The following is an 11,410-nucleotide window of genomic DNA, read 5'->3' as shown; positions in this document are numbered from 1 at the left end:
AGTGACATTAGATTTATAAAAAAATAGCTTATTTTAATGACAAATCAATTTAAATAATTATTGAATTGACATTTTTATTTTTTGTTTTATCTTTACTTTAAACAAATTAAAAATACATTTTAAAAAATTACTAAAAACTGACAAATAAAAACAGTCTAGAATTACTAATTTAAAAAAATTAGTTATAGTAAAGAGATAATCTATTTTACAATAATAAGTAATTTCTCATATATTTTTTATTAGATTTTAATTGAAATTATAAGTTATGATGACTTAAACGATACAACGAAATTAAAATATTTATTTTTTGAAAAAATAGATAAATCTATTTTAAATTAGAAAAAATATATAATATTACTTTTTAGCTAACTATAGATATATTGTAGATTAATATTTTTATTGATTTTATTTTAATCATTTTATTATAATAGTGGTAATAGGTTATCAGGGATTATAACTTGATTAATGTTGATTTTATTATAGTTTTATTGATTACAGTTTATTTTACAAAATAAATTAAAGTTATAAATATTTTATTATATTATGTATTAATACAAGTATAATAACAGCAATAAGGCTTCCATTAATTTTCATAACATTTAATCTATTTTATTATTTAATAATAAGGTGCGRTATGCATATTATTACTATACTATAAATATAAGACAATATAGCTAAATAAGTAAATATACAATATATAGTTTAATCAAATTTTTAATTAGCTAATCATTTACTGCAGAAAATTGTTATTTCCAAACAAAAATTATAGCATCTGTGATAATACAAAGAAATATAACAATAGAAATATTTATTTAGAAAAAAATGATAGTATTGTATAAAAATTAAATGAATTTGTGATTTAATAACGAATTTGTCTGTTTGAACACAATTGACAAAAATCATATTGAAAAAAATATTTTGGGAAAACTATTTCATATATTTAATAGTAGTAAAACTGTTTAAAATATATATATATATATACTGTATATATATATATATAGCTTATTATTTTTAAGAAAATTAGCAATAAATTAATAATAATAAAAAATTTGTTAGATAATTTAGTAAAAAAATATTTTAAAAATTAATAGACACTATTTGTAATGCTTTAAACAATGACACAATTAATTAGTATATATATAAAGTTTATTTATATAAGGTAAATAATAAAAAAATATATATTTAATGTAGTATTTAATAACAAAAATAAAAAACACTAATAAACTAAATGAATATTTTCAATTATCAATTTATTATCAATTTGTTTTATTTTTTATGTTTAAATAATTTCAAAGCCAACAATGATTGAAATGATTGAATAAGCGATACCATACCTAACAATGGGATGACTTAGCGACCATTCCCTTAGAAATATGTCTCTAAAAGTCTGTATAGATATAGACAATGTAATGCCATAATAAAAGGCATACATAATGTATTTCGGTAACGATTCTAATGGCCAAAAAAAGGTCACAACAAAACAATTGCGGTATTTCTATAAACCAAACTATAATTATGCAAACAATATCCCTGTCCACTAGTGAACTGATTAGTAAGCCTAGAAATATGTCATAAAATAATAAATAGATAACTACTGATCATTAGGAATGAGCTGTTATTAACAACATTACTGAACAATTAAAAGCCAATAATTTGGAGAAATAAAATCTCAATTGTTTATATCTGTTTTATATATTAATTAAACAATTATATCACTTTTCAACATTTATTATCATTCAAATAACTAATTAATTAAATAATTAATTCATTTATAATACTACATAAACATATTACAATAAATTAAAAAAAAATTAATTATAAAAAATTAATTATTTGTAATATTTGTTTGTAATTAATATCATTGTACAGAATATCAATTTTATTTGATTATAATATTGAATAATGTATTTTTTAATGAAGAAAGTAATATCCTTACATATCATATATAAACTAATAATAATAATAAATAAGTTAAATACAGCTAACATTCAATACTAATCACTCCACCTATTAAACTATAAATGCTATTGAATCTTCTTTTTCAATAATTCAATAATTAATAATTATTATTGATAAAAAGTTTTAAAGTTTAATTATTAATATATTTTATAACAAAAGTATTAATAATTTAAACACACACACATACAATTTTAACATGAGTTAGTATACACTAAATACACCAGGATCAGGACCTAACGGTGCTATAAATTTTGTCATTTTTAATTAATTGTATTATGTGTCAGATAATTGCAGTCGACTATTAAAACACTTAAGTTTTTCTTATTGTAAAAAAACCTCAGAATAGATCTTCTTTGTCTGTCTGCTGCAGACTTGTCCACTTAGAAGCCGTAGTCGCTAAGTATTTGCCTGACCTCCGCTGGGATGGCATTTTGGGCGCCGATTGACGAAACCATTGTCTGGTTATATTATATAAGCTTTAAATTATTTTTACATTTAAAAAAATTAAATTTATTATTTTTGAAAATTAATTAAAAATTAAATTTTATGTTCTTATTATTATTGGAGACCTGATAACATCAACTGACCCTAAGGAAAGGGATAGCCGACACAAATAATGTCTCAATTGCCTAATCAGATACCAGAGTCCGATAGGCGAGTGCTGAATGTACGCGGCTATGATGTTGGCCAATATCTTGGTGGTGGTGCGTACGGTTCAGTATTTGTTGGCCAATGCAATGAACTGGCCTACAAACACAGTGAGGTAACACCCGAACTAGTACAGAGATGTATGACTGAGAAAAAGTCGACTGTTTTTAAAGAGGGAACCGACGGTAAGCTATACTATAATGAATCGTTGTCAGGTAAGCCGTGTGCCATCAAAATGTTATTAATTAGTCAATCTCAGGCACATTTCATGTATAATGAGGGACAGCTACTAAAGGATCTGAAACATCAAAATATTATTGAAATTTATGGTATAGTAGATACGCTAAACACTATGTATATCATCACTGAGCTGATCACCGGCGGAACTATGGAAAACTATATCAAACAGTGTCGCCGTACAAACCAACGTATCAGCCAATGGCAGGTAAGAGATCTGTTTCGGCAAATGATGTCTGGCTTACAGTATATGCACTGTAAGCGTGTTGTGCACAGAGATATCAGTTTATGGAACATTATGTTACAGATACGAGACCTTAACCTACCGGGACAAGTGGTGGTCAAATATATTGATTTTGGTTCGGCACTCAATATGGATGTCTATACAGCACAGGTAGGCACACCACGCGGTCATACTATTCAAGGCGTTACAGAGTATAACGATATCCGTTCGTTGAGTGCTGTCTTTAAAGCTGTACTGTCGGTGTCGGACTTTGCGGACTCCCAATTGAAGAATCGTATTCAACATATTGTAACACTCATGGACTACAGCTTTGATCCGCACTACCGTTTAGTTGAGGCCCTGTCCGCTGATCTCGAGCCACTGTTTGAACAGTTACCACCAGAACAGCCACAATTAATTGGTACAACAGGTCAGAGATCCGGATCGGGAACGGGTAGGTCAAAAATACGAGATTATTTTAAAATCAGAAAACGATAATAATTTTATAGAAATAATAAAATAGTATGTTTATGGATAAATGATTATTTTAAATTACGGTATTAAATTTATTTTTTAATTTTAGTAAAGTTACAGTAAATAATAACAAATAGAAATATAGATTTTTTTTAAATTTAATATAAAGTTCAGTTTATAAAGTTATATAAAGTGTATAATTACAATATTTTTTATTGCTGACTTTAAGCTACTAATTAATGTTTAATCACATTTTAAATACTGTACAATTTTTCAGAAAGTTATAAAATATTTAAGATATAAACAAAAAAATATATCAAATTATTAGACAACTATTTCGTTTGTTTTCTTAAAGTAGATATTCATTGCTATCATTAGACTAAGTGCAGATAGTGTGGTCTGAAAGTTAATCAATTGTGAGCCAACTATAATGATAATCAATGGTAAGACTTGTAGATTAGACAATAATAGATAGCCATAGATTATGGATGCTATACAACCGGTGACGACACTCCACAATAAGAGCCAATACTTTTTATGGGTCGTACCAAAAACACCGCATAGATGACCGGATATAGCAGTCGACAGTAACGCAAATTTTGTGATCAATTTCAATACAAATAGCCTATCGATTGTCGAGTTATTTTCACTGATCAACTGTTGGCTAATGGGACCAAACAGTCGAAAAAATTCGGTGAACAGTGAGACACCTAAAATCATAGTATAGACAACATTGCCAATGATGACTGTCCTGAAAATACGTTGTCTCCGTTTACCACTTAATACCAGTGCAACCAAATGATTGAGTTGTTGACAAACACCTAATCTTTTTGGTGTCATTTGTTTTGGTTAAACAACAATAATAAACTAAGAGTTAATTTGTTAAAAAAAATATTAAATAATTGAGACAAAATATGATATGTTATGTAGATTTTAGTCAATTCAAACAAACTATATCTAATTTATAGTTTATTAAGCAAAAATGAAATGTATTAAAAATATAATATTTTAAATTCATTGATGTTTGAATTATCATCACGTTTTTTTGTATCTATAATATATTTTTAAACGATAAATTATAAATTTATTTAGTCTGATAAAATCATTTAGTATCATAATTAAAAATATATATATTATTTTTATCAATAAATCAATCTATTGAATATTAGATATTTATATAATTTATAATTATAGTATTATAATTTTGTAATTAACTGTAAATTATATAATATAATTATGGTGCATAACTCAAATTAGATCCCAGTGTCTGACTTTTGACATCAAACCCCAATGACTCCATAGGTTGGATCTGTGATTTGAATGTTGATTTCGGCGATTGTTGTGATTTTGCCGCCAGAAGATTGCTTTTAGCCGATGGTGGAGAAGATGGCTGAGACGATGGCTGAGACGATGGCTGAGACGATGGCTGAGACGATGGCTGAGACGATGGCTGAGACGATGGCTGAGACGATGGCTGAGACGATGGCTGAGACAATGGCTGAGACAATGGCTGAGACGATGTCGAAGACGATGGCGGAGACGACGGCGGAGATGATGGCGATCCTGTCTGTGATTTCTTTGGACTAACATTAGTATCGATTGTCTTAGTCTTAAGGTCTTTAACAGCAGTGTTGTTGCTATTGTTAGCGATGACAATATTTTTCGTTTCATTCAATTTGTTGTTTGACTTAACATCAGTTAATCGCATCGATTGTTTCCTCATATCTGATGACTTTATTTCTGATGGTTTAAGTTGTGGTTGTCTATCAGTAATGCTTTTTACATCCAAATCATAGTCTGCCGACGACTTCGGTGGACTATCGGAAACTGTAAATCCTCCCGAAACCATTGGTGATAGTTTACTATCCGAACCGTTTCTTTTGGCCTCACGGGAGTCCACAGATGATTCACTACTGTCAATGTCGATGTCTCGTTGAGTCTTAATATGTTTGCCTAAGACAACCGTTTTGGGAGTTTTTTTAATTACAAAATTATGTCCGCCTTTTAAACGTTTTCTCAGTTTATATCTGTAAATCCAAATAACTATCAATAAGACAATCAACACTAAGACAATGGTCAACACTACGAGACCAAAGATTAGTAAAGTATTATCAGTCATATTAGTTGTTATACAAATTTGAGACAAATTTATTATTTCTGAAATAAATTATGCTCTTTTATCGACAAATATTAATTTGAATTTAAATCTGAAATTTAAAAAAAATATATAATTGAAATTTGTAATAATTTTGTCGCGAGAATTGGTTGAAAAACTAATAAATTATTTATGTTATTAATTAATTACAAAATTCATATTCAGTATTATATTCAATAATTATTATGCCTATCAAATGTATTATATAAATATTGTATTATATTGATTGTAAAAATTGTATACCAATATATATTTATTATTATAATAAATTATAGTATTATTAAAGTATAATAAATTAAAGTATTAATATTTATTACAATATATATTATTAAATCATAGCATTGCATACAATAAGTTAGTAAAGTATTGCTTTGCATGGCTTAAAAATGTATACATTTAAAAATATTTAATTTAAATCAAACAAACAAAAATCTAATTATTATTATTCAATTTTGGACGTCTAATAGTCCGGTATCAGTTAGTTTCATTTATTATACTGTACTCTATTTAATATAAGATAGTATATTTTATTTATTTATCACAATATCATTTATCAATATTGTAGATATAATTTAATCACTCATTATATGATGCGTTTATTGATGTTTTCAACCTTTAATGTAAATATGTTGTAAATTTTAAAAAAAAACTTTCTTACAAATTAGGACAGTAATTAACATTAAGATATAATAGTAATTTCCAAAGTATGTATAACTTAGATATTGAAATTTACTATAATTAATAAAAGTATTACTCAAATGTATAATTAATTATTTAAATAATTTTAGATTATTTTATTTTAGTTAATATACAGTACTAATTAACTACCGAAAATTATTTTTAATGAATAAATATCAATAAAATACAATATAATATAAAAGATAATTTAAGAATTTATTTTCTCAATATTTCAAAAAATTTATTTACGTTTTTTTTGGTGTCAACAGAAAATAAAACTATATTCATATAATAATAACTCTTTAATGATAATAATAATCAAAAATTTATATATAATTTAATTTCTCATTTAATATCAATTTTCTATCAAATAAAATATCTGCCATTTCTGATCCCTTTCCCTCACATACACACACACAATGGCTGGCGGGCGGGCGGACAATGGTTTACTTGTTGGCCAATCGATAGAAATAGAAGAGTATCATCGATCCGGTGGCAAAACCCATGAGGAAGGCTGTTGTGGAGCTTCGGGTTCTTTTGTTGTCGAATACGCGATCCGAATACGGTATCTTTGATTCGTCTTCACTCATCGTTAACGTGACTCAAGTTGTCGGAAGTAGTGGTAATGACGGCGGCAATGACGATGACAATGACCACTATCTCTATGATATTGGTATACAAAAAACCAAAGTTATGTGTCTCTCAATAGCTAAACACCTGTTGTTTGCTGTGATAGCAATTGAATGACCGTTTGTTTTAGTAAAATATGAATAATTTTTCAATCGCGAGACCTGTATATACTGTATAGTATAATAATTTTGTATTTAGTAGAAAACAGATAGATATACACGTTTAATAAAGTTTATACATATAATGTAAATACCTATTGACAAACCATATTATTTGATTGTAATTATTGTTTTCTCAAACACATTAGAAATCAGCCACAGATTGTAATTGTAATATATTGTGTTTAAAGATATATACATTAAAATTAAATCAAAATCTTATTAATTGAATAAAATTACTTAAAGTAAAAATAAATAAATTTATTAGAGAAACCCATTAGATTTGAAAACAACTTTTATTCAAACATTGAAATGAGAAACAATATATTTAACAATAAAATAAAACAAAAGTTAGCAAATATTATATTTGTGATCTCATGTTTTCTATGGATCGATACGATAGCTGATTAATAGCAGCACTGAATTGTATTTTGGATACAATGAATGATAGGGAAGGTTTGGGTTATTATTGTAAACTGTTATATTCGGTTCATGAATAGATGGACAGGTAGTACCAAACATAAACTTTTTTGACCGAAACCCAAACAATTCAACGGATGGAAAGTGTTGTTTGAAAGCATTGATGAGTACAGTGTTGTAAAATCCTTTGCATATCATTTTATTGCCAAATAGTATGCCCTGAGTAATGATATTCGGGTCATCGAGAGTGAACTGTGGATCCAATTCAGCCTTAAATCCACCAATTAGTTGATTGATGTAATACCAGCCGTAAGACAATACCAAACTGGCGGCTAACAGGTTCGGTCCACCAAACGTTATAATCACTGGATCGGCCAAAAATGTTTCGTCAAGTCCTCGAGCCTTATTGTTTGGTTTGTTTGGGTTAGGCAGTGAACGCGGCGGCTCACCCTTTAACCAACATTTGGCCGCATCTATAAGTCCACCAGCAATGGCCACTTGTCCTCCGAATCGTTGTTTGAGAACACGAATTTCGGTGTTGATCTTTCTGATTATATTAAACGACTGATGCGATCGATTGATAATTTTCATTGATTTCAAATATATTACACATTTGATGTTTGCGGTGTCGACGATGGCGTCCAACGATCGATAGGTGTTTACCTGAATGCCCGATATGTTAGATAACAATATACACGACATTTCTGTGTTTTTAAATATAATCAAAGATATAGTTATTTTATTAAGCATTCAAAATACATGTGAATATCACTCACTCGACTGAATTAATGGATTGATGGCTAACTTATTATTCTGTGCGATAGTGTTAATGGTTATCGTATTGTGTGACTGTCCACTCTTTATGACTCGCGGGCCGACATCCAAATAAACAATTTGACAGCCATTGGGAAACCCGGAGGTCAGTTTTGTTAGTGTATTAATACTTTTGCGATAGTCCGGTGTCCGCTTATAGCCGCCAAATAGTATAAATGCTGTGCGAGGCTTGAAATCAATCGATGAATTGATCCAATCTGTTAGTGCAGTTGCAAACGGACGCATGTCGTCATAAATGTCACGGTTGTGTTTGAGCATCAGGTGCTGCAAACCGTGACGTTTTTCCATTACTTCTTGGGCTATATCGTGAAACTCACGGCTCACTGCAATACAGTTGGCCAACGTTTTGACGTCCATTTGTTGGCAAATGACTTTCAGTAAGTATGGATTGTTGACCAATGAATAGACAATACTATTATATCTTGTAATGTCTGAGTTGTTAATCATATCAATAACTGGTTGTCCACTCATAATATGTCTATAAAAATTATTTTAATTTTTTTTATCCGAAATAGATATTAATATGATTTAATTATTAATTACTAACTGATTATTTTATTTGTTTATTAATGATCAATAATTTACAGAATTATTTAAATTTTTAAAGCTATTATATAATATAATAAGCAAAAAGACATAATCACGCGATAAAATCACGCTTTAATTGACAAATAAAAATTTAAAACAGTTTTTTTTTATTTAATAATATCTGATAATTATAGTAACGGTTTCAACGATTAAAAGCAGACCAGAAACCAAACAGTTTTCCGATAGCAATGAAAAAGGACTCAAAAGACTCGAAAAAAGGCGACAACAAAAAGCTGGAGACAAAAGATGCCAAAAAAGATGACTCAAAGGGCAAAAAAGAGACACCAAAATCGTTGACTAAACCCGAAAACAAAGATCTTAAGACGGGATCTAAAACGTCGAGTTCGGAGAACAAAACAAAGAAACCGGATGTCAAAGATGTCAAGAAAGACAATCCAAAATCTGTGTCTAAAACTGGCAGTAAGGAAGTGAGTCCTTATTTGGCTCAAAAGATCGGATCCAAAGATGGGAAAAAAGAGCCCGTATTTGGAAGTATGAAATCCGATATCAAGAAAGACAGTTCAAAATCTGGTGCCAAACCTGAGATTAAAGATGTGAAAAAAGACAATATATTTGGTGCCAAAAAACCAGAGAATAAAGACATCAAAAAAGACGATAAGAAAGACATCAAAAAAGACGACAAGAAAGACATCAAAAAAGACGACAAGAAAGACATCAAAAAAGACGACAAGAAAGACATCAAAAAAGACGACAAGAAAGACATCAAAAAAGACGACAAGAAAGCCATAACAAAACCGGTGACTAAAACAGAAAGTAAAGATTCAAAGAAGGAATCAAAAGACAGTCCGTTATTGGCGACTAAATCTAAGACAAAGGATATGACACCAAAAATTGGATCAAAAGAAGTGAAAAAAGATGAGAAAAAAGAGCCTATATTTGGAAGTAAGAAATTGGAGGTCAAAGATGTAAAGAAAGTGGACTCAAAGATTTTGAAAGACAAACCAAAAATCGATCACAAATCAGATACAAAAGTAAAGGATTTGCTTAAAGATCTGTCCAAAGATAAGAACAGTAAATCGGATTCCAAGGACACCAAAAAAGATGAGAAAAAATCATCGAAATCTGAGATTAAATCGGATTCAAAAGCAAAAGAATTGATTAAAGACAACAAATCCGACATCAAAAAAGATGATAAAAAATCACCAAAACCTGAGATTAAGAAAGAGTCAAAAACAGAGAAGAAATCAATTATTGGATCAGATGGTGTTAAGTCATCGACAGAAACGTTTCCACTTTTGAAGAAACCTGAGCCTAAAAAAGAATCACAAGAAGAGAAAAAAGAATCACAAGAAGCGAAAAAAGAATCACAAGAAGCGAAAAAAGTGGACTTTGGATCAGCTGGTGGTAAGTCGGAGACAGAATCGTCTGCAGACTTCAATGAACCTGAGAAAGAATCAGTCATCAAATCGGACATTGAATCAGCTGGTAGTAAGTCATTGACAAATTTGCCGCCGCTTTCTAAGAAAAGTGATCCCATATTAGAGTCAAAAAGTGATTTATCGACAGAACCGAAGACCACAATCACTGAGCCGGTTATCGCATCGGCAGACGTTGGCAGTGGTGGTGGCGGTGGTGGCGGTGGTGAACAGTCTCCCGACAATGCGAACCGTAGATCTAAATATCATTGGTTTATCATAGCAGCGATGGTCGGTGGGGCTGCCATTGCAATCATTTATTTGGCCAATAGTTACCGACAACCCAGTGAGTCGACTAATCAGTAATTATTGAAAATCGATGACTAGTATTGTTAAATTACTTAAGTGTATATATAAAAAGATATTTGAAAAAACTTGTTGAGTAATAAAATATGTTTTAAGAGACAAATATAAAAATATTATTTATTAATTTATGTGTCAATCAGTATTAACAAAAGTTTTCGATTCTAAATGTGAGACCTGTAATTCATATTTATATAATTAATTAATTGTCGATTTTATAAAATTTTATTAACAAAAATATATTAACAATTGCTTGTCCGCACTCTTCAATGTCTAATCATTTTAATTTTAATATACTGTATGTATAGTTAACAAACTATTTGGGTGACCTTTACTTTAGGTCACACATTGTTGTCCCGCGTGACCTAACCTAACTTAAACTAATTTAAAATAAAGAAATAATTTGCATATTGTTATACATAACTGTATATCAAATAAGAACAACAATGTGGGACCTAAAGTAAATAACACCCAATTATTTAATTCAAACATAATTTCAAATATATTTGAATGTTTTTAATGAACGGTTAAGTGTCAAATATGTCAAAAGTGTAAAATACAAACACAAAGATAATGGCAACAAATGCAAAACCATTGTACCTAAAGTCAGGAAGTATAAGATCTGTTTACGGAAGAGAAGTCATGGGTTTTGATGAAAACAAACTAA

The 11,410-nt window shown here is 29.2% G+C and overlaps 4 protein-coding genes across 5 annotated transcripts; 2 read left to right on the top strand and 2 right to left on the bottom strand.

Moving 5' to 3' along the window:
• The first annotated feature begins 2,575 nt into the window (after positions 1–2,575).
• LOC128959146 (testis-specific serine/threonine-protein kinase 4-like) lies at positions 2,576–3,781 on the top strand. The gene is made up of 2 exons (XM_054305094.1): positions 2,576–3,521; positions 3,771–3,781. Exons 1-2 carry the CDS (start codon positions 2,576–2,578, stop codon positions 3,779–3,781), a joined length of 957 nt encoding a protein of 318 aa, XP_054161069.1.
• A 994-nt stretch (positions 3,782–4,775) lies between these two features.
• Positions 4,776–5,737, bottom strand: LOC128959137 (uncharacterized). Its single transcript, XM_054305083.1, has one exon. The coding sequence runs from the start codon at positions 5,658–5,660 to the stop codon at positions 4,776–4,778; it is 885 nt and encodes a 294-aa protein (XP_054161058.1). The 5' UTR covers positions 5,661–5,737.
• Positions 5,738–7,546: 1,809 nt separating this feature from the next.
• Positions 7,547–8,919, bottom strand: LOC128959127 (uncharacterized). The gene is made up of 2 exons (XM_054305071.1): positions 8,359–8,919; positions 7,547–8,286 (listed from the first exon to the last, which is right to left on the bottom strand). The coding sequence occupies exons 1-2, from the start codon at positions 8,885–8,887 to the stop codon at positions 7,547–7,549; spliced, it is 1,269 nt and encodes a 422-aa protein (XP_054161046.1). The 5' UTR covers positions 8,888–8,919.
• A 214-nt stretch (positions 8,920–9,133) lies between these two features.
• LOC128957411 (cylicin-1-like) lies at positions 9,134–10,842 on the top strand. 2 transcript variants are annotated; one of them, XM_054303170.1, is made up of 2 exons: positions 9,134–10,450; positions 10,508–10,842. In XM_054303170.1, the coding sequence occupies exons 1-2, from the start codon at positions 9,193–9,195 to the stop codon at positions 10,744–10,746; spliced, it is 1,497 nt and encodes a 498-aa protein (XP_054159145.1). In that variant the 5' UTR covers positions 9,134–9,192; the 3' UTR covers positions 10,747–10,842. The 2 variants fall into 2 exon arrangements, with proteins under 2 accessions (XP_054159145.1, XP_054159136.1); XM_054303161.1 differs by having other exon boundaries at positions 9,134–10,842.
• Positions 10,843–11,410: the final 568 nt, after the last annotated feature.

Source organism: Oppia nitens, unplaced genomic scaffold (genome assembly GCF_028296485.1).
Source record: "Oppia nitens isolate AA-2021 unplaced genomic scaffold, nextdenovo-longstitch-racon4-pilon3 scaffold13_pilon_pilon_pilon, whole genome shotgun sequence".
Lineage (NCBI taxonomy): Eukaryota > Metazoa > Arthropoda > Arachnida > Sarcoptiformes > Oppiidae > Oppia > Oppia nitens.
The sequence above is the reverse complement of the archived record's forward strand: the minus strand, read 5'-3'. Positions and strand labels throughout refer to the sequence as shown.

Bases quoted from the DNA above. Each gene is read 5' to 3' on its own strand.
- LOC128959146 (XM_054305094.1), top strand. From the start codon at position 2,576: ATGTCTCAATTGCCTAATCAGATACCAGAGTCCGATAGGCGAGTGCTG.
- LOC128959137 (XM_054305083.1), bottom strand. From the start codon at position 5,660: ATGACTGATAATACTTTACTAATCTTTGGTCTCGTAGTGTTGACCATT.
- LOC128959127 (XM_054305071.1), bottom strand. From the start codon at position 8,887: ATGAGTGGACAACCAGTTATTGATATGATTAACAACTCAGACATTACA. The intron at 8,287-8,358 runs GTGAGTGATATT...TTAAAAACACAG, and splicing joins CAATCCATTAATTCAGTCGA to AAATGTCGTGTATATTGTTA.
- LOC128957411 (XM_054303161.1), top strand. From the start codon at position 9,193: ATGAAAAAGGACTCAAAAGACTCGAAAAAAGGCGACAACAAAAAGCTG.